The sequence below is a fragment of the Corvus kubaryi genome, unplaced genomic scaffold (assembly GCF_017639235.1).
Source record: "Corvus kubaryi isolate FWS band 111438036 unplaced genomic scaffold, C.kubaryi_AGA036_p1.0 50141, whole genome shotgun sequence".
Taxonomy (NCBI): Eukaryota; Metazoa; Chordata; class Aves; order Passeriformes; family Corvidae; genus Corvus; species Corvus kubaryi.
Window position 1 is genome coordinate 11,444 of NW_024581355.1, and position 21,828 is coordinate 33,271.

Below are 21,828 nucleotides of genomic sequence, written 5' to 3' on the forward strand. Positions count from 1 at the left end.
CAGGCTGGAGAAGAGAAGCTTTGGGGGGAATCTAATTGTGGCCATCCAGTGCCTGAAGGAGCTGCAGGAAAGATGGAGAGAGACCTTTTACACGGGCCTGGAGTGCCAGGACAAGGGGTAATGGCTTCAAACTGCCAGAGGGCAGGGATGGATGGGATATTGGGAAAGAATTCCTCCCTGGGAGGGTGGTAGGTCATTGGGATGCATTTCCCAGAGGATGCCCTGGATCCCTGGAAGTGCCCAAGGCCAGGTTGGACAGGGCTTGGAGCAACCAGGTCTAGTGGAAGGTGTCCTTGCCACGGCAGGGGGTGGAAGAAGATGAGGTTTAAGGTCCCCCTCAACCCAAACCATCCCATGATTTCATGACAATTCTTTAAACACTGCCTCTTTGTGCAACAAGATGAATGCAGACTTCAATTATAGTGGAAACGACCAAACTTTATTGAAGGTTTTGTCGTTAGCAGAACTGTTAAGAAAGCAGAATATTTTACACCTCAAGAATTGTTAAGATCTAATTCTCTTGAGAATACAGTACAAATAAAAGCTAATAAAAAAAAAGGGCCTCCTCCCCCCATTCAAGATTTTATTATTTGTAAAATAATGAAGTCAAATTAAAAAATGTTCTAATCTTCAACACTGGCAATTGGAAAAGTGTCACTGATTCCAGAGATTTTTGCAATGCAGCACAATTTCACAGCTGTAAGGAAAAGATTTATGGCAGCTTGATACAACTAGGATTTCAGAGTTGTCAAAAGGCCTTAAGAATCTTATCTGCAGTTTTAAATGATGATTAAGAACTCCAAGTAAAAAAAGAAATGACAACAAAAACAAAATGAACAAAAAACTCCACTTCAAATGCGTGTGAAATGCAGAAGTAATGCCCTGCGGGCTGCTCCAAAGCGTTCACTTGTCTTTTGCAGAGACCTGGCAGCCAGCACAGCTCCTGGGAAAGCACTGAAATACACATGGTCCAGCAACGGGCACCATTCCAGTTGTGCAGGGACTCCTCAACCGATCACAGGCAGGTTTGAGACAGAAATTCACATTGCACTCAGTGTAGGATGCTTTAGTTGTTGGACACTACACACAGAAATGTTTTTATTATTAAAAAAAAAGCCCAGTTGTGCCCTTTCCATGTATTAAAGTGCATTAAGTGACCATTTTAAAGCAGGCCAGGAAGTCCCTTTGAAGTTGGTCCCTAAGCACTGCAGTAGCATTTGTAGTGGTTACAGGTGGTGTGTTCCAGAGGCCCTGTCCCACACCACCACGGCAAGTGCAGTGGAATTCCATAAATTGTTAGTGAAATACCTATTGAAGCTCAAAGGGATAAGACAGCAGAGAACAGCTCTGTTCTCGTGCTGGGGACAGACACTACCTGCTGAAGCCATCCCACAGCCAGACGCTTGTTCCATGCACCTAAAGAATTTGCAGGCTTCCAGAGTTTTCTAGCTGAGATAATTTGTACGCAGATTCCCTTAACGCCGATGTGCAGTGCAGCATCACTTCATCCAGGAGAGCTGTTCGTTAAAGCTAAAAATACCCATTTCAAAAGGCCCAGCACCTTGCAGCGAGTTTTCTAGTAAAAGGCCAGTTTATTCTTCATCATCATCTTCATAGTAGCGATTCCTTTTGATCTGTTCTTCCACAGATAGATCTTCCACGTCTTCACCCTCCCAAAACCCAACGTCTTGGGATTTGCGATTCTGGTTTGGACATGATTCCTTAGCAGTCACAACATTGGCTAAGCTGGAATGTTTAGGAGAATTTGGTTCAAGGAGTTCTTCCTTTGGAATTTCTGGCTCCTCCGTAGCATGTTCTTCCTCATCTGTGTCTGCATTCACCTGGCCATTCTCTACAACGTTATGCTCTACTGTTTTGACACCAGACAATTCCCGTTCTTCCTCCACATTTTTCTCCCCAACATCCTGGATGTTCCTATGCTCAACCTTCTTTTCCTTTTGCTTTTTCTCTATGACAACCTCTCTCTCCAGTTCCTCACTCCTTTTCAAGGTATCTCTCTCTGCCTTAGAAGGAGACAGTGAATTCTCTGTTTTATGGCCTTTAACAGATATTGTTCTAAATGAGGCTGCGACAGTAAAGGGGCGACTTCGCTCCTTCAGCGAGGAAGATCTTCTTAACTTTTTGAGATCCAGATCCACATCCTCCTGCACATCTGGCTTGGAAATCTCTTCTTCTGGAGGCCACTTGGGTTTAAGTACTTTGATGCCCTCATCTAAGGCACTTCCTTGGATACTTTGGTCAGATGGAGGTGGCCAGGCAATCCTGAGCTTTTTTGTTTCTGCTGGTCTTTCTTCTCTTTCAGGAACAGCTGAAGCTTTTGCTTCCATACTTGCTGCCAGAACTCCCACTTTTGCAATCGGGGCATCCTCTACTCCTGGGCTTTGTGGAGTTTCTGGTGCATTTACACCATGGACGGTTTTCTCCGGGGATTCTTCACATTCAGCTTTACCTGCCCACAATTCCTTATGCTGTTTGTGTCCAAAGCCCTCATCGTAATTGCCTTTGGACTTGAAGAGCTGATTGAAGTGAGGCTTGCAGTAGATGTTCCCACGCAGAGACGCGTACGTCCCGAGGCTGTTCAGGAAACACAGATCAAACGTTAGAGCTCAGGGCCACTGACACGGGTGTCTATTTTAGTTGTGTTACAGAAGAGATTCAATTTCAGTCTTCCACACATTACAGCCCGCAGGGTTTGTATGGCTCTTTCTAGGAATTCTTTGTAAAGCCGGACATTATATTTTTCCCCACATAAAATTACATTAAGAGTTTAAAAATGGCATCAAGTGCACCAGGCACTGGCAGAACTAGGCCTGCGTTACCTCTCCTACACTCCTGCACAAATCACTGGATTATGGTGACTTCCAGCTCAGCTAGGCCTGAGCAGCACCTTCCTCAGCTGCGAGAGGAAAATACACTTCCCAGAGGGCAGCCAAGGGAGCAGTGCACGTACCTGAGTTTGCTGTTGCAATAGGAACAGCGGAAGCAGCTGATGTGAAACACCTGCTGGTTGGCAAAGAGCCTTTCCATGGGGTACACGGTCTTCTGACACCCAACACAGGTTTCCTTCATTGGCAACTGGAATTTCTACAGGGGGAAGAGAAAGTTTGTTAACGGGAAAACACATCAACTGCTGAGGACTTGGCAAGAGTTCATGCACAGCTTCCTGAGCTCTCAAGAACTGCAGAGAGTCACTCTCTAATTATGGTGCAGCGGGGTCTGGTGGGCAGCAAGAAGCTATGACAGGCCCATGGGATTGCTGTGGCTTGACAGGGAGCCAAGATTTCACCCCAGTGAATCCCACAGCTGAAGCATCACATGCTGAGCAATGGTTGGGAAAGAACAATGAGAGCACTAAAACTGAGCCAGTTCCCCAAAGCTGTCTCGTTCCTGCAGCCCCAGTTTTTATTGATAGGAGATTGATGAAACATTCCAGTTGATTACAGTCAGTGTGAGACATACCAAAATAATAAAAACCGTGCAGAAAAAGAGAATCTCGAAATGGTTTGGGTTGGAAAGGACCTTGAAGGTCATCTAGTTCCAATCCCCTGCTACGGCCAGGGACACTGTCCACCAGAAGAACTGAAATAGCCTCAAAAAGTGCAGGGTGGGAGAGGAAAGGGGTGAAACAGGCTGCTCAGTGGTTTGAAATTATCCATTTTTGTTAAATCTTTCCTCTCAAAGAGGAGGAAATAGTCTCAGCACCGATACAACAGCAGGAAACACTCCTGACTTCACTTGTAAACAATTCCAGCTCTATCCCAAAGAAACTACACTCAGATTTCAGGACTTGCAGCCCCCCAAACTTGCTCAAGATTCAAAGTGAGCAGAGCTTTGAGGTTAAACAGCTAAAATTCTTATGTGCTTACTGAATTTCCTGAGGGGTTAGTGCAAGGATAAACTTGAGCACTGAGGAGTCGAGTGTCACTGCTGTGCAGCAAAGATCGCACGTTTGTTTTTCAACAGCATCAAGGAAGCAAGAACATTGTCCATGAGAAAAGGTCACTGGATGCCATTTACTCCTTGAAATCTATTAACACTGGCCAATGGGGAGGACACTTTACAGGATAAATTAAATAACACAACACTGGCATTTTGAGGCTCCATGTTGATTACAAATGATTTAGCAGCCCAGGCTCCACTCTGAAGTCTGCACAGACATACTTATAGTATGGCTTTTCCGTGGGAAAGAATTACCTGCTACAAACTTACAAAAAGCTTTACGGAAAAATCTGATGGCTAAAGAAAAAACAGGAAGGTCAAAGGAAGACATAATCACAGAAATTTATTTATAACAGTCTAGAAACAATGGTTAGGAATGAAAGTTCCAGTGTGTAAGGGCAGATTGCTGAAGATGGAGCCAGCTCAAGTCATTTTGTCACCACCATAAAGTTTGCTGCCAATTTAATTCCATTTTAATATGTATTTCAGGGTTTCCAGGCATTGCTTGAAGTTACAGTAGATTAAAGTTCCAGTGATGACAGCTTCACTAACAAAATTCGGAATTCCTTTTGAAAAAGAATCCAAAGTTTCTAGGTGCTGCCTAAACTCTGAATCTCGAGTCACTAAATGAAATCTCAAAAAAAAAGAGATTTAGTGATGCAAACAAAAATCTGATCACCTGTGCTTGCCACATGGAGCAAGGCAGTAACAATTTGCTTGCCCATCAAAACGTTTTCTCCCTGAAAGCTCAGTGAGCTCAATGATGGCATTGGTTTTGCATGGTGACACAACAGTGCTGGCATGGGCTTCTGCAGTCACATCCCCATCCAAGGAGAGGAACTTACTTGCATACAATGAGCCCTATGTCTGTGGAGAGGCGTTTTGGGCTGTGAAGAGACAGAAATTCCTTTCCAGGACACTACAAATAGGAGCTACAGGAGGAAGATGAGGCCCAGTAAGTATAAAAAGGACTTGAGAGAAAGCTGAGAGTTGAGCTCACATTAGGAGGGAAGCAGAAGGCAGGAGGAGAGGTTAGGAACCAAGAACAGGAGACAGAAGCTGGAAGAGACAAATAGGAACCTTGCATGAATAAACAGCAGCTTCTATCTCACAGTGCAGCATCTAAAGCAGTAACTGGGCAAAAGGCTAAAATGGTTTTGATAATATCAAGAGAGAGCAGAGAGCACCAGGACATGCAGGTTGTGTGTCACAGACTGGGATCACACAACTCTCACTGGCAGCTCAAGTTTCCCATACTGGCATTTCTTCCCTGGCACACTGGGAAGCCACATCTCCCCAGTCTCCGAGCTCAGGGCTGTTCCTCCCAAAGATGGGGAAAACAACAAAAGCCCAGTTGTTTCCTCAGGAGTGAGCCAGGAAGTGTGTGGCAGCTGAGGGAATCAGCATCCCAACCCCAAACAACACACGTGATGAGCAAGTACAGCCTGACCGAACCATCCAGCACTGCCATTTGTTATCTAATCAGATTAGCAACTACATCCCTGTCCCAAAGTTCTCCATCTGCTTTTTCGCTCCCTAAAGAAACTGTAACATCAAAGACTCATTAGTCAGAAAGCCATACTTATTTTTATGGAGTCAGGCACCACAGTGCCCTCACTATAAAGTTACTACCAGTTGCAGTTACCTTGGGAACAGCTGGAAGAGGAGCAAAGCAAAGTCCCAGACTGATAAAAGCTCTGGAGATCAGTACCAGGACCTCATCTGAGACCATCCTCTGCTCGAGCCCTTCTGCCACACTGAAGAGAAGCAGCCCCTCTGTCACAGGGGTGTAACAGCAACAAGCAACTCCCCCCCCAGTCTGTGGGGAAAACCTGACCGTTCTGAGGTGCTTTCCCACCCCGAATTAAAGTGCCCTCACAATCACACTCTGATGAGGATGGAGCAGGTATTGATCCAGTTACTGCCAGACCTTTATGCTTAAGCACATTTAGGCTTTTCAGTATTAAATAGGGACAACAGTTGGTTTTAACCTTCACCAGTGCTTGAGACTAAAGAGCTGCGTTACCTTCACGGCTTTCGGTGGGGAGGCCTCTGTCTGCCCAGCTGCTTTAGCACCAAGGTTCTGCTGCTTTGAGCTGACATGTTTCTGAGCTTCTGCCTCGCTCTCCGACTGTCCAGCTGAGGAGCAGAGGAGGGAGAAAAGGCAATTACAATGGCGTTAAACCGTGGGCAGCTTATGCTCACAAGACCCACCAGAGTATCAGTTCAAGTTAAACAGTGAGGGAGCTACATTTAGAAGTGTTCAATCAGGGCAACAGGAGTTAGAGATGTTTTAAAATTACAGCTGCAAATGAACTTCTGAACAGGAAAGCAATTCTTGTAAAGTCTGTGTTAGGCACAGGACAGATTTTTAGTACAAGACAGTTTTTATTAATTAATCATTTGATAGGGCTCACCATGGCCATCCTCCAGCAGACCAGAGTGCAAAGACAAGCTGTTCTCACCTACAGAAACCTGCAAGAGAAAATGAGACAATGAGAACCTCTGACCTTCTGAGATCTGAACAATCATGGCCCCAGGAAGGCACCAGGCAGTTTGAGCACCGAGACAGGGAGAGACCTGAGGGGCTCAGGAAAGGACTCCTTGTTTTTGAGGCACAAAAGGCTCCAGCTGATGGTCAAGAGAGTCCTGGCTATAAAGCAGACACCCTCACAGGGTTCACACACACAAACATCAGATTTCTGTTTCTTTGTACACCTTTATTAACCCTCAAATCTTGGTTGATTTGCTGAGGTTCCTCCCAGGTTTTCTCTCTTACAAATCCCTTGACCCCAAGCAGCATATTTACTGGAAATCTCATGGCTCCCTCCAACATTTGACCAATCTCTGACACTTAAACATTCAGCAGAGACTGTGCTCTTGGGAAAAAAAAAAACAAAACACCAAAACAAACCCCAAAATAAAAAAGAACATCTGAATTAAAAAAAAAAAACAAACAAGTTAGTAATTAAAAAAGATTAAAAACTGGAGAAACTGGATCTAAACCAGTTTCAAATACTAAACAGAATCACAGCATTGTTTAGTTTGGAAAAGACCTTTAAGATCATCAAGTGCAACCATGAACAAAACATGCTACAGATAAAGCTCTTGACATATAACTCCTTATTAAACTTGGCACTATTGCTATTTAATCACTGAGGAACTAAAGTACTGTAAACAAGATTAACTGCAAATCATCACTAATTCACCTTAATGATTGAAAAGTCCGTTGCGAGCAACCGAAATTTGTAAATTAACGAGGTAACGAGGAGGCAAGTTACACGTATTAACATCCTCTGGTCTGCTGAAAACAGAGCTGTACCCCACTGTCCTGGGCAGAGCATGAACATGTTCTGAGACTGCTGAAGCCACACACGTCTGGCTACTGAATGTGCCACGGGTGCAGTGTGAAAAATGACAGAGTGAAGTGTCTTTTGTTTCCTTTTTGCCAGAGGATTCCCATTTCTGACATTAATGACAAGCAGCTTTAATTAGGCTCATTTCCAAGTTCACCACATCCCTTCCAAAGGACAATCCTGGCTCCCAAACAATGCTCTATTCAGGTTCTCGTTGCACCTGGACACCTCAACAAGTAACTCTGCAATTACAGCTGAATACAAGAAATTTTATTCAAATCTTCCATTCACAACAGGGAGATATTCTGATTTAACAGGTGGTCTTTTAATTAACTCACCTTGGAGCAGGAAGCAGCCTCCACCAGTCAGACATGAAGCTGCTCAGCTGTCTCTGAGGAACAGCTGAAAGCAAAGATTTGGCCCCTTGCCCAAGGAAGGCTGAAAAGCTCTAAAAGCTCTCCTGGCATTAAGCTGCCACGTGTTCAGCCTGGATGGAATACACAGTACCCCAATTATTATTCAGCTACTTTTATCCCGTCTGCTGTCCCCAGTTCAGGGAACAAATGCTTGAGTCCAGTTTACAGAGTCTCAATTTATAGCTGAAGCTCAAAACCAGGAACAAACCCAAACTGCCATTCCCAGTTACCCTAAAATTTAGCCACTAAATGCAGAAGAAACAGTGATAAACTCCTTTTACTTGGGTCATATAAAGTTGCTTATGGGTTTTTTTTTTAATTGGTGTGGATTTTTTCATTTATAAAAAAACCCACCATAAAACAAACCTACCAATACAGAAAAACTCTCCCAGAAAACTTCTCTAGACATTCTCTTCCACAGACACTTGCTGGCTTATAATTCAGAGACAGACTAAAAAAAAATTTTAAAAAAATCAGGAATTTTGCAGCATGTAACTAATCTGCATCAGCTGCTCATGTTCGATTCCCAGATGGCATGTGGGACACGGAACCAGTGTATCAGCTGTGCTTCCACAGCCAGTTCCACTTAAAACAAAGCCCTTGATCTCCACCAGAACGGACATCTTACCTTCTCCCCATCCTGACAGGAATTGGAGTCCTCAATTGGTGCCAGATTCTCCTTCTGCCCAGATTTGTAATTCTTGAGTTCACTCTCACTGGCTTGAATCTCACTCTATAGGACAAAGCACTGGAAAGGTGACAAGTTCTTTTCTCCTAAGAAAATATGTGCTTTCTATTTTTCTTGAAATGTTTTAAAAACTGTTTTTTGAGTACATGGAGTGATAACTAAAGGAAGGGCCATAAAAATGTATAAACACTTGTTAAGTGACATATTCTAATGAGGGAACAGGATTGGGCTGTAGAATTTTACTGTGCTCTAAGGAGGTAATGCCAGCGTTTCCCTGAACAACCCTTTTCTTCCAAACTCCTGTTTAAAATCAACTCCTAAATATTCCCTGCTCAATCCACATCTCCCTTTTCAAGAAATGTTAACTTTTCACTTGGAATGACAAGTATTTCCAGACAAGCATTGCCTAAAGTACAGTGTCATTCCTAAATACAATTTGACATAAAAGCAAATCCCACATTTGCTTCAATTCTAGTCAAAACCCTGACTCTGTTTTCCTGAGATTTTTGTTCTTAATAGACTGACTTAAGACTTTCACAGAAGGATCTTTCAGACTTTAAAACCAATAAAATCCAGTGAAACCTCGTGTTTCTTTCATTGCCACAGGACACAAGATCATTGGAAGCCTCGTGCTTTTCACAAGGCATCTTCTCTATGACATGAAAGACGAAGAGCCACATGCCAGCACCAGTGTCTTCCTGCACTTGGACACAAGTCTCCACAAAACCAACCACATCCAAGAGGTTTGTAACCGAATGTTGGCATTTTCATGTTTAGATCTCTGTATCTGCTGCCCAGCACCTTTCCCTCCCCTTCCTGCATCCCTTGCAACACTGATTGCTCCTCACCCCTGCTCGAACCAAGTGTGCATCAGTTTTAATCCAGGCGTTATTACACCACAATGCCCCAAAATAGTTGATCCCAAGACAGATTCTGGCTTTCCTTTGTAGCCCAGATGTGAGAAGGGCAGCACAAACACCACACTTCCATATCAAGAAAGCCCTGGTTGCTTTGCTAGCAGGGGAGGAGAAGATCCAAAGGTTAGGGCTGCTGTTGGAACAGTGGCACTGCAAACGGGAGCCCCTGTCTGCTCTATCTTACGCTGCCCTCGTCCAAGTGCCAGGTCAAAATGAGATGAGATTGTGCCCAAATGGGGCATCCTGAGAGCATCAGGGTGGACTGACACTAAACCAAGAGCATTGGGGGGGCTGCAAACAGGAGCCTCTGGAGAAATGGCAAATCTCTTGCCATCAGGACAGAATTTAGTGACTCAGCCAGCACTCTGAGCCCCAAACTGGAAAAGGCATCAGGAAACGAGTCCAGGAGGCAGAAATGGGCAATTAGGTTAATCAGATTTGTTGCAGTGGCTGCAAGGACTTTCCATTCATGCAGGGAAGGTTTTACTGACCCTCCTCCCACAGCTGGAGAATCTGGCCCACGTGGAGATGAAATTCAGGAATCATTCGAGCTGGGAAGAGGCCCTTGGCTCTCTACAGAGACTCCTGGGAAGCAGGCGCTCCTCTGAGGGAGAACCAGCACTTCGGGCTCTCATTTCCAGGGCAAGTTTCCCAGCTTAAAAAGGCCTTTCCTCTTCAAATCTATTACTCTGGTTAATAAAAGTAATGCTTGAGCAATATAAGTTCCCACCATTCAGCAAAAGTATCAGAAACTTCCAGCAAATGTACCTAAGCAGTTTTTAACAAAAGCTGAGATTCCTGAAACCTCCTCAGCTGCAACACTTCATTAATTGTTCAGTTCCTGATCAAATATTTGCAAAACAGGCAGAGGTTCATTCACTGCAAGAGTCTAATTGGATTCAGAGAGTGGTGAGAAGTCCTGACGGGAGATGAAAAGCAAAGTGAGGAGAAGCGACTGGAGATCCCAAAGCTGCAGGCCAAGAGATCCAAGTTCTGAGCGCTGTGTGACACAAAGTCACTTCATCTTGCCGTGCCTCAGTTTCCCACAGCTTAGAGCTCATGGAAAACATGGAATTGAGTTGAGTTTTCTTTTTTAAGCAAAACCAAGAAACATGCAGAGAGCTACAGACACTCAGAAAGAAAAAGAACGTCAACTATGCTTCAGAAGGACTTCGGTCAGGGTGCCAGCAATTAATCCCTTGGAAAACTTTCAACATTATTCCAGGAAGATGCAAATATACTTATTTCTTCCTGCAGTATGTAGAGACAACTCTTCATAAGAAATTACTCCTATGGGCACAGAATTGTTTTCCAAAAAAACAGCATTACCCTCAAGCAGCCTGCTTTCCATAAGATCATCTTTTCAGTCTCAGGCTGGGACAAAAATTCACTTCCACACAAGCCAAGACTTACCATGGGAATGATGCCTGAGGAACTGCCCTGCTTAGACACAGCTGCCTGGTACTTGGCCAGCCTGTCCTTTATTGACGTCTCAGATAAACGGGGCATGTCCAGGTTCCTCCTGGTCTCTGCTTTGTCTGGGCTGACTCCTGGACTGGTCTCTACAAGATATCCTGGTAAAAAAAACCAAACATGAATAATGGATAATTCTCAGAGCACTTACCAAGATCCTTCTTGGGGAGAAGAAACATTGCCATTCTCTCCAGGATCATGCCAGTGAGGACACAGCGTGTATCAGTAAGGAGTGAGAGCCAAGGGAACGGCTGGAGATGTGTCAGGGAAGGGTTAGGTTGGATATCAGGAAAAGGTTCTTCCCCCTGAGGGGAGTTGGGCACTGAAAAGGCTCCCCAGGAATGGTCACGGCCCCAAGGCTGCCAGAGCTCCAGGAGAATTTGAACAATGCTCTCAGGCACAGGGTGGGATTGTTGGGGTGTCCTGTACAGGGCCAGGAGTTGGGCTGGATGATCCTTGTGGGTCCTTTCCAATTTAGGATGTTCTATGAGTATTTATAATATCAGCTATTCCTTGAAACCCCAAAAGACTGCAAATGGTTTGCTAGAAAAAGGTCTCCAAACAGATAAAAATACATAATTTTGTTTAAGTCAAAGCTCACAGTAGCTCCCTGTGCCTGGCCAGGGTAGGAGGGATGAGGACTGAAGCAAGGAGGAAGAAGGAACATTGACTGTCTGTTCACTGCTTCCTAAATTAGCTTGACTATTCAAAGTAGTTCTAGGATTGAGACACAGGGAAAGAATGGGTTGCATTCCTTAACTTGTTGGTTATTCCCTGTGCCTTGGTTTCCCATGCTTCAGAGTGGAATGGTTTAAAACTCCCAGCAAGGCTTCACTCATTAAATGGCATGCTGGTGGCCGTTGCAGCTGGAAGGTGGCTGCACTTCCTTCCATTTTGGAAAGGCAAAAGTTATTTCATAGAATCCTTGAGATTGGAAAAACCCTCCAAGACCAGTGAGTCCAACCTCTGACTGATCCCCACCTTGTCATCCAGACCAGAGCACTGAGTGCCATGTCCAGTTGTTCCTTGGCCACCTCCAGGAAAATTTCTATTGTGTTGTATAAAGTAGATTTATCTCATAAACAAAAACCAAACCAACCCAGCCAAGCCCCAGCCCCGAGGTTTCCTGACCTGCTGTGCTGTGGCTCCTCTCTCCTTGGGCGGCATCGCAGTCCTCTGAGGAGAGGCTGTTCTCTGAAATCCTCCTGCCCAAGGCTGCCCTCCGTGGCTCCCGGGGGCCCTGCTGGGGACACACCCTCCCATCAGCTGCCTGGACACACAGGGATTGCTGTGGGTAATCCCTTAAGAGGCACAGGTGTCACTAGCAAATCTGCTTTACTGGAATAAACAAGTCTAGCAGGTGACATCTTATTTAACCAATATAAAGTTTGATCACAGAGTACCTGACCCTCTGTCACCTGGAAAACACTTTCTTAGAGAGGTCAGTTGGTGCCCTTTGGCAGTTGTCTTGGTTGAAAAGGACCACAAAGATCAGATTTTTAAGTTGTTCCCACTGCATATACAAAACTTCAGTCTAGATTTTTACATTTTGTGCAATTTCTGTTGAAGCCAATAGTCACGGTCATTGTATGACAATTTAAAATCAGAAGAAGGATGCAAGGAACCACTTATCCGAAATCTGCATTCATTTTCAGCCATGGAAAAAGGAATTCATAGTTTTGTAATAAAAGTTATCTAGAGATACTTGTTTTGATTTGGATAGTTCATGCATTTGGTACCAAATAATTCCCTAATTAGGTCTGATAAGGCTGAAGCTTAAGCAGGAGAGTGTTAGAGATAAATATTCTCGGATCCCCAGGATAATCACTCTCTGCTGCAGAGCTGGACAGGGTGTCCTGTAGCACCACACAGATGCTCTGGCTGCTTCAACCAGATTTTATTCTTATTTGTTGAGACCAGCTCCTCAGAATCTAAATCTCAATAAAAGAAAGCGCAAAAAGAAATTTCCACAGCTTTGATAAAAGTTTGTGAGCACAGGGTTAAACTGGACTCCATCAAGATAGGATGTACTCACAGCTGAAAGTCAACCTATAAAATCCTAGAAGGTGCTGGACCTTTGTTTCCTCTCTAGGAAGAGTTAAATCACAGATGGAAATTCAGATTGAGGCTAGTGTAGAGAAAAAGACAGGTTTGGCAAGATGCTCCAACCACACATTTCCCCCCAGATTTTCTTATTTGCTGGTCACCAAACTGAAGGAAATTCCAAAGTTTTATTTTCACAGAACTGCAGTGTAAGATAATCACTGTGAAAAATCAGGCTGCTTTCCATACAAACAGCAACTTCACCAGGAAAGGAAAATGCAGCTGGAAGACCTCTTTTTCCATTAGCACGGGAAACAGTTTCTATTTCTGTGGTTTAAGACTTTGGTAACTTTTCTTACTGGAAAAGAGCTTTAGCTCTGACAAGTCTTGCACTGACCAATAGGCTCAGGTCTGGGAGTGCCTGCACACTTGTAAAGACTTGCAGAGGACTTTCATTCTGTGAAAACTATTCTTAGATGATCCTTATTCAGCCAATGTCCCCTTTAACATCACCCTGAACCCACGAGTCTGGGGCTCTTGCAGCTCAGAAATTCGGGGTCCAAAGGGTCCAGCAGGAAAAGCTCAATCAGCAGAAGCAGCTCGAGAGATAAGGAGTGCTCCAGCTGCACCACTCCAGAGCCCTGCCAGCTCCTCCTCCTGCCCTTTGCCACCTCACATCCACAGGTGTCACAACCTCACCTGAAGAGCCCTTCTGTGGGTGAGCTGCAGAACACAGAGAGTAAAAATCCCAACTACCAGAACACAAAAGCTTTAGAGGCCAGGGATATTTCAGTAAACCTACAAACACATTCAGTAAATCTACAAATATCCTACAAATATGTGTAGGTTTTGTATCAACAGTTTTATCTTGGGGGGAGGAAAAAAGCAGAGTAAAAGAAAAAAAAATGTTTAACAGAGGGGAAGATGAGGGACTTTCCCCACCACATCTGATGGACTGACCAACTGCAGGGAATCAGCAGGATCATGGCTTGTGGAGGGTAACTCCTCTCACATGGACGAAGCCCCCCAGGGGTTTGTCACTCTTTGGCTGGGCCACAATTCCCAGGGCACAGTTTCTGCTGCTTTGGAAATGAGATAAAATATTCCCCGTTTATGGAAAGCTCCAAGTTCTCAGACTTGGGCAAGTGCAGGAGCACCAGGAGCACAGGTAAAGCTTTGCCTGGGGCACAGAGCTGGGCAAAAACCCAAATCAAAGTTACACCTATTTCATTACAAACCATCTGTGTCAGACATGACCCTGCCACGAGGTCACCTACACGCCACAGCCAGGTTTTGCCTTAAAGGAAAAGCACAAACCAGCCTGGAGACAACTTTTTCAGAAGTGTTGCAGATCTGATTCTCCTCCCCCTCGGATGTGCTTTCACTATCACTTACAGGAAGAATCCTTTGGACATCAGGTCTTTTATCAGTTCCAGTCTTTGCTTAGCACTGAGCAATCCAGGCTGCTGTGCCTGCCCCTAATGGGATTAGGGCAGTTTGTTTCCATGAAAATGCAATAAAAGAAGATCTGCCTCCTATCTATTGCAGAAGACAGAGCAAGATTTGAGTGAATAAATGAATAAATGATGGGATTTTACCTGTAATTCTGAAAATGAGAGTAGGTTTGTTTGGAGTGGGAGATGGAATCAGGAAATCCAGGCTCTAACCTGGATCCCTGCCCCAGACCTGCCCAGCAACCATGAAAATTGATTTATCAGCACTGCCACGAGCTTCCAGCCGTGGTGCTGCTTAGTTCACACATAGGTTTTGCCAGCAAAGCTCTGACAGCACCAACACATTAAGTCTTCAGTAAAGTCCAAGGAAAACTGCCATCTCTCAGCTGAATTTACAGTTGGACTCAATGATAGAAAGGAATTTTCCACCAAAACGGTTCCACGAAGCCTCACTCAGGAAAAAGCACAGGAAATAAGTGGGAGAGGCAACTGCAGAGCTGCAGAGCTGTCGTGGCTCCCACCTCACTGAGCCACACCTGGGTCCCCACAGCGTCCAGCTCCCTCCACTGTACTGACTGACACCATCCTCCCATCCACAGATCAATTCCCAGAACGAGAATTGAATTCCAAACACGCCCCCTCTCCCCCACACATCTAAACTTCAGAACGTTCCTTTTCCCTTCTGCAGTAAGGGTAACAGATTAACTTGGAATAGGAATTCTGAACCGAACCCGACCAGTTTTGTGCCTCCTGGATGGTGTTTACTGCGTTTAGTTGGTTTTCAACAGTGTTTGAATTGCTAAACTTGACAAACTATCGGTTTCAGATTCACTCAGCTCCAAAACAATTTATTCCCCAGGCTGAGATAAAGTTACTCGAAGCCCATCTGCAGAACTCCTGGAGAATCCTGAGTGATTAATCCTACAGCAAGAGTTCAGCGAAGGTCTCATATCATGACAAAGACTCCAAAAATTCAAGTTGTGAAATGACTTCACACAGACCCAAAATTCCCTTTAACACCGAGCTGCTCCTCTGAGCCCTAAATTGTTACATATTAAAACAACTTTTGTCCAAAATGTGTTTGTTTTAGTCAATACTGCAAGAAAACCACCCGCAGTAAAACAAAGCCAGGAGGAGAGGAAACTATGAGAAAACTGGAAAATCCACCAGCATCGAGGCCTCGGGACTGTGTTGCAAGTCCCCAGCATATGCAACTCATTTTGGAGTTAAGCAATTCCCCCCGGGACACGCCGGCTGCAGTCCACATGCGGGATCAGATTTCATGAGCAGTTGGAAGAAAAATGCGAGCCCTGAGCATTTGCAAGTCAAAACTAGTGAGGGCAGGAGCTGCTCTGGCCATCTCGGCTTCGTCTTCCCCCAGTGAGGATTTTTTTTTTTTCCCCGATAAGAAATATTTTGTAAGATACAAAGATGAGGGAAGAGCAAGGAAAGGATGGGAGTATTTCACTGTGTGTATGTGTGAGCTTGTGCGACTCATACTGATACAGATATCAAAAACTCTCACTCCTTAGTGCTTCATCTCAACTGCAACAGTCCTGATTGCTGAGCTCACTTCAAACAGTTACTTACTCTTTTATATATTAAAAAGTACATAAATATCTACATATGTATTTTGTGCAATTCACATTTTCATAACTCATTGTAATCTTCTCACGAGACACAAACAATCCCAACTCACTTTACAAAACTTAATAAATTCCACACTTATTTTCCCCTCTTCCACTGAACCCTATCAAAAGCAAATTCACTTTACTCCAACGAGTAATCACAAGCTGCCACAACTCCGAGCACCCTGCACATATTTGTGTGGCTCGAGTAAGTTACTAACACCACGATGCTCTGCTTTCACTAAAACAATGAACACAATATTTGCAGAGTCAATAGTTGGAGCCACTCCCTCCCGGGATTTTCCTGATGCCGCGGAGGCAGCAGCTTTAGCTTCTCCAAGATTTGGAGGGACAGATCCTTACCTTGGCCTGAGGGGCTTCACCCTTCTCGAACATCATCTTGAGCTTGGTCAGGGGCACGTTGTACTTCTCGATCCTCCCCGGAGACTCCGACCTCTCGCTGGCTTCGGGCTTTTCCATTTCACGGGGCTCTCTCACACAGTTTTCCATGCTGCCGCTCTCCCGTGAGTGGATGTGGGGCTCTGTGCTGTCAGCAGCGGGACACTGCGCCTGGCCAGAGGCAGCTCCAGCCCCCGGGGGTGGCGAAGGGGTGCGGCTGGTCCCGACCTTGTGCCTCACCTCAGCGCAGCTGCTCCGGACCGTTTCCTTCCCAGACTCCGCTCCCAGCACCGGATTCTCCCACTTCTTCTTCAGCACGCTCAGATTCCCCCTCGTAAAGTGAGCGGGCAGGTTTTCTGTGTTCTGCAAGGAACAAGGAGTTAATTCCAGCTCTCCAAAGCACTTCCTTTCCATGCAGGAGGAAGCTCAGCACCGATCCCCGCTCCCGGCCAGCTGTGAATAGTTACAGCTGTGCCACATGGAGAAAGCATCCAGGATAGGGAAGGAAGGAGGGGGGAGAAGAGAAAAGTCAGGAGTAAGGCAGGAAGTGAGCAAACAGGAATGGCCTTATAAGGCAAAAGGGAGTCAAACCCCAGGAGTTAAATGCCACACAAAAGACCTGAATCCACACATGAAGGAAATGGGACTCAAATCCACACAAGGAGGGCCTCCAGTCCCAGAACAAGGAAACAGGAGCACAGGCGGCCATAGGAGAGGCTGGTGTACCAAATGCTGCAGTGTCTTCAGAAGACAACAGCCATCAGGCCTTCCAAAAGCTACAAATTAGCTCCCAGAAACCACTAAATCCTTGGAGTTACCTGCTCCTGCTCTCGGGTAACAGCAACACTTCAGCTCCCAGAGACCTGCCCAGGATTTTACACCACACAGCCAAAGCTCAAGCCAAGCACTCACAACAAACATCCTTCTGCTCCAGTTTAAAAATAACCAATAACTTGCTGGGATTTTTGTTCTATTTCACTCAGCCCGTTGAAAGCACCGATGGGGACACGCACACGGGTCACTGGCACTGCCTCACCCCCAAGGGAAGGCCCGGAGCAGCATCACCTCACATCCAGCTGCTTCCCAGACCAGCTCTGCCCCCAGCAGTTCCCTCTCCCCAGAGCAACAGCCCAGCCCCTGTTTGAGCCATTCCAATCCAATACCTGCCACCATTGCATGTTTCCTGTCTCTCCCTTACGGAGACCACTCCAAACTCATTGCAAGTGGAGCAGGGCTGCCAGGCTTACAGGAATTAACTGGGATTAGCGGCTATATTAGGATTTAAGTCTCTCACCCTATTACTCTTCTGGTCACATTTTGAACGCTGCTTTGCAAATTGACTTGAATCCACCAACACTTCAAAAAAAAAAAAAAATCAGCGTGTTTGCTGACTACTGAAAAGAAAGTATTAAAATTATAAGGGAAGTGTTGTAATGGAACAGAAATACTGGAAATTGTGTGGCACGTTCCTGCGGGAACACCTCTGGAATCCCAGCATGCTTCCTAACACAAGTCCCTCCTGCGTGAGACTTGCCTGTTCCCTGATCACAGGAAGATTGACAGACACAAGCACAAGCAATGAAGAAAATTTAAGACTGAAAAGTAATTTTTAGAATGCTTATTTTATCTCACCTACATCCCAAACAGCAAAGAGTGGCTCCCCAAGCATTAAAGAAATCAAGGCAGCAAATCTTTCCTATAGATCCTGAAAATACTGGCAGTGCTTTAAAATACAAATTACCCCGAGGACCAGGACAAAGCCCTGCAACCTTCATGCCTGATATGTCAGCCAAGGTTCCCTGACCCCTGAACACCTAAGTGCAATGGAGTTTACAGGAAGGAATGTGGGGCTGTAACAGAGCCAAAAAGTTGGTGCTGCCTCATCCAGGGGCATTTACAGCCCTGGAAGTCACTTCAGAGAAGATCCTACAGCTCTCAAAGACACATTGGATTTCAGGGAGGCTTGGAGGCTCCTTTTAAGCACTTTTAAATTTAGTTAAGAAAGGGAGAGGCACCACACAAGTGCCTCCAGCTAAGAACAGGAGGTGGGTATTCCTGGCTTGTGGTTAACTCATTTTGCCTTTTGCTTAGGAGAGAATTGGTGATTCAACACAGCTTTGGGCAAGAAACTTGACTTCCTTTCCTTTCCTCCACATTGGGAAAAAGCATGGACCATGAAGCAAAAGCAAACCCTACATCTAAGCCAGGTTTTCTGTAGGACACACAGCAGCAATTTTGATATTCCAAAAATCAACTGTCACAGCAATATTCATGCGTGATCCATCCTGATCGCAGGCTGTGTTTATTCCCAAGGAAACAAACACTTATACAAAACACTTACACTTCTCTTCTTCTCAGCAGCGGCTTCTTCAGCAGCTTTCTGATACCTTTGAGAGAGTGAAAAACAAACAAAACCCAAGTTTTAACCAAAATACTGAATGCTCCTGAAGACAGCTGAGATTTTTCTTCCCCCACCAAGGGTTCTGTGCACTCCCCTCAACTAAAACTAGAGGCTGGACCAACAGCAGCAAATAACACAAAGCCAAGTGACAGACACATTTTCAGTCATCCAGTTTACAATAATAACGTGCATTCATATTTTTCATTCCCTAAGCACTCTGATCCCCAAATAGAGACAGTTTACCTTGGAATAGCTGCATTGTTTCCGCCACCCAGCTGTCTGCTGTGCCCCCTTGCAAGAATAACTCAGCTCTTTATAGAGCAGCTGCTGAACCAGAACAAATTCCAGCTTGGCATACGCCGAAAATCTCCATAAGTGCCAGGGGATTTTACTCTGCGGGCTGGGAACTGCCCCCATTCAGCACTTGCCTCCTGGGCAGCTGAGCCATCGCGGCAGCGGGATGGGTAATCACAGCCCTCTGGAGATAAGCCACCCTGGATCATGAATCAAAGTCCTTTAAGGAGCTGAAGGAAGCTCCCAGCAACCTGCACTGTGCTGGGTGCAAGTCCCTGCACAGTCCTCACTGTGCAAGATGATTGCACTTGGCCTTTGAAATATGAAAATTAGTGACAAATGTTGCCATTTTAAGGAGAGCTCTGCCTTTCAGAGAGAAGGAGCCCAGCATCTGCTTGGGCAAAGGGTGTTTCTGTTTTCCTTATCTGTGGAATTCTGCTTTTGACACAACAGTGAGTGTGTTACAGGCTGTTGCTGCTCTCTGAGCGTAAGCTCCTCTTTAATCCATGCAAACACACTAACCCACATCTCTGCACTATAAAGGGTCCGAATTTGAACACAACGTGCTGAGACAGTGATGCTGGAGGAAGAGGGATCACTACTGGAAGAAGAAACAAAGAGGAACACAGATGAAAGTCAAGTAGCACCTGGAAAATGACGATGAGGAGTCCCAGCCCTCACTCTGTGAGTCAGCCCAGCATGGGGCACTTTTTGAGTCTCTGCTGTTGCCTTTTGTGTCTCTGACCTGACAAAACTCATTACATGGGATGGACAAAAATGCTTTCACATATGAATATTTAATTAACGTCATTTTAAAAAGTCACACTCTTCCCTGCAGGCATCAGGGCGGCAAAGCCAGAGAGCAGGACTGTTTTTTCCAAGGAACTGACCCCACCTATGTAGAGGGACGCTACTTGATTAAGGAATAGCAGTTTGGATTACTTCCAGTAAGCCTTTTTCAAGGGATTATCAACATTTAGCAAGATGACCAGGTTCTGTAATCAAGCTTCAGCGAGTGAATAAATTACCTTAACAAGGTGGTGACAGCAAACAGCTTCTCCCTGGGCCAGAGAAGAACTCTGGAGCTGTGGGTGTGTAACTATCCCACTCCTACAGATTCCATAACGTTTGCCCCACACTCAAGATCCAAATACCCCAAAACTTTGTTAAACTATTAATGCAAGAGCCTCGGAGACTCAATTGCCCAAATCCCATTGAAAACCCCAGCTGTAGCCTACATAATTCCTTAAGGAAATAAAAGCCTTTCCAGGAAATGCATTGGTTACTGCCACTCAGCTTTCTCAGGGTATACAATATTTATAGTTTGAGTGTAACCCTTTATCTGTCTCTCAGAGAAAAGGGAAGCTTAATATTCCTTTTCTACCTACGTCAGGAGAGGTTTAGGCTGGAAATCAGGAAAAGGTTCTTCCCCCAGAGACTGGTCAGGCACTGAAAAGGTTTCTCAGGGAATGGTCGGAGTCCCAAGGCTGCCAGAGCTCCAGAAGCATTTGCTCACCGCTCCCAGGGATGCACAGGGTGGGATTGTTGGTGTGTCTGTGCAGGGCACAGCAACTGCGAGCACAGCAGTCCCTGCCCAAGGTACCAGCTGTCACCTACACACACAGCTGGTGCTCCCCGGCCCCACAGCACTTACTTGGAGAACCTCTCTGCGAGGGCCGAGGACTTGTTCTTGTTGACCAGGGAAAGCTCTTTTGCAGTGATTTTCAAGGACTGGGACATCCATTGCCTTCTATTGAATGGGGAAGGCTCCATCTTATCTCCCAAACCCCTGCTCAGGAGGAAGGAATAGTGTCAGCAGTAGGAACTGGGAGCAGAAAAGAAGTTTCACAAAGTGATTTGCTCCTGCGTCCCTATTCAGGTGCTCCAGCATCCCAGTGCCACCAATCCTAACCCCTCAGGATCTCGTCCATCAACTGACTTTAAAAAGGCAGCAGATGACAGTTATAATTTCCTCTGCAAATGCCATTGAGATGGTGCCCTGATAAAGCCACAGGCACAATGCTGGGGGGGGTGAGAGCAGTGGGAGCCGGCAGAGTGACACGGAAGCTGTGGACATGGAGGATACCAGAGTGACACTGCTATGTCACACACACACACAAGCTCCAGAAGCCCCAAAGTGCCCTCACTTGTTCCAGTTTCAAACCAAATGTGCTGGCATTTATGTAAGACGGTTTGAGTTACGAAACTTAAGAGGATGTAATTACTATACAAACATTTTTCATTCACTCTTGTGTTCGGTCTCAGCACAGCAGCGTTTCCTCTGTGAGCTCAAACAAGTCTCATGTTCATGGAGGCAGCTGTGCCCCTCCTGTTGCAGTAGTTACCATAATATCAGTTAATAGTATTAATTACCTAAAGAACAACTCCAACCACCCCATCCTGCTGGAAATGGGAAGAGATTTTGTCCAGCTTTTCACCACAGAAGCCAACAAGACTATATGAGATTTATTTTCTACATAGTTTTCTTTTGTGGAGGAGGAAAGGAGGGGAGATTAATTTAAAGAGTTCTCTGATAAGACAAAAATAAAGCCTGTAGGGCAACGCCTTTCCTTTTTTCCTCTTTTCTTTTATCCCTAGTCCCATGTCACACAATGCCTGTGGCAAGGGCACGAACTGACCCTGCAATTCCAACTCCAGGCAGGCTGAGCTCTTCCTTGTATTTTCCATTAATACCTTTAACGGATTTGCAGAGTCACGGAACTCTGGATCCAGTCTGAGTCCAGGTCTGCCAAACAACTGGTCACACATAAACAGAAACCCCCTCAGACAACGTGGTGT

The 21,828-nt window shown here is 45.4% G+C and overlaps 1 protein-coding gene across 5 annotated transcripts; it reads right to left on the reverse strand.

Moving 5' to 3' along the window:
* Nucleotides 1-417: 417 nt before the first annotated feature.
* On the reverse strand, nucleotides 418-20,785 carry LOC121672332 (LIM domain and actin-binding protein 1-like). Of its 5 annotated transcripts, none has more exons than XM_042044947.1 (10): nucleotides 20,684-20,785; nucleotides 18,676-18,721; nucleotides 16,299-16,697; nucleotides 11,942-12,050; nucleotides 10,751-10,911; nucleotides 8,361-8,465; nucleotides 6,378-6,435; nucleotides 5,987-6,099; nucleotides 2,972-3,105; nucleotides 418-2,595 (listed from the first exon to the last, which is right to left on the reverse strand). In XM_042044947.1, the coding sequence occupies exons 1-10, from the start codon at nucleotides 20,767-20,769 to the stop codon at nucleotides 1,593-1,595; spliced, it is 2,214 nt and encodes a 737-aa protein (XP_041900881.1). In that variant the 5' UTR covers nucleotides 20,770-20,785; the 3' UTR covers nucleotides 418-1,592. The 5 variants fall into 5 exon arrangements, with proteins under 5 accessions (XP_041900881.1, XP_041900880.1, XP_041900878.1 ...); XM_042044946.1 differs by having other exon boundaries at nucleotides 11,942-12,053; XM_042044944.1 differs by having other exon boundaries at nucleotides 11,942-12,080.
* Nucleotides 20,786-21,828: the final 1,043 nt, after the last annotated feature.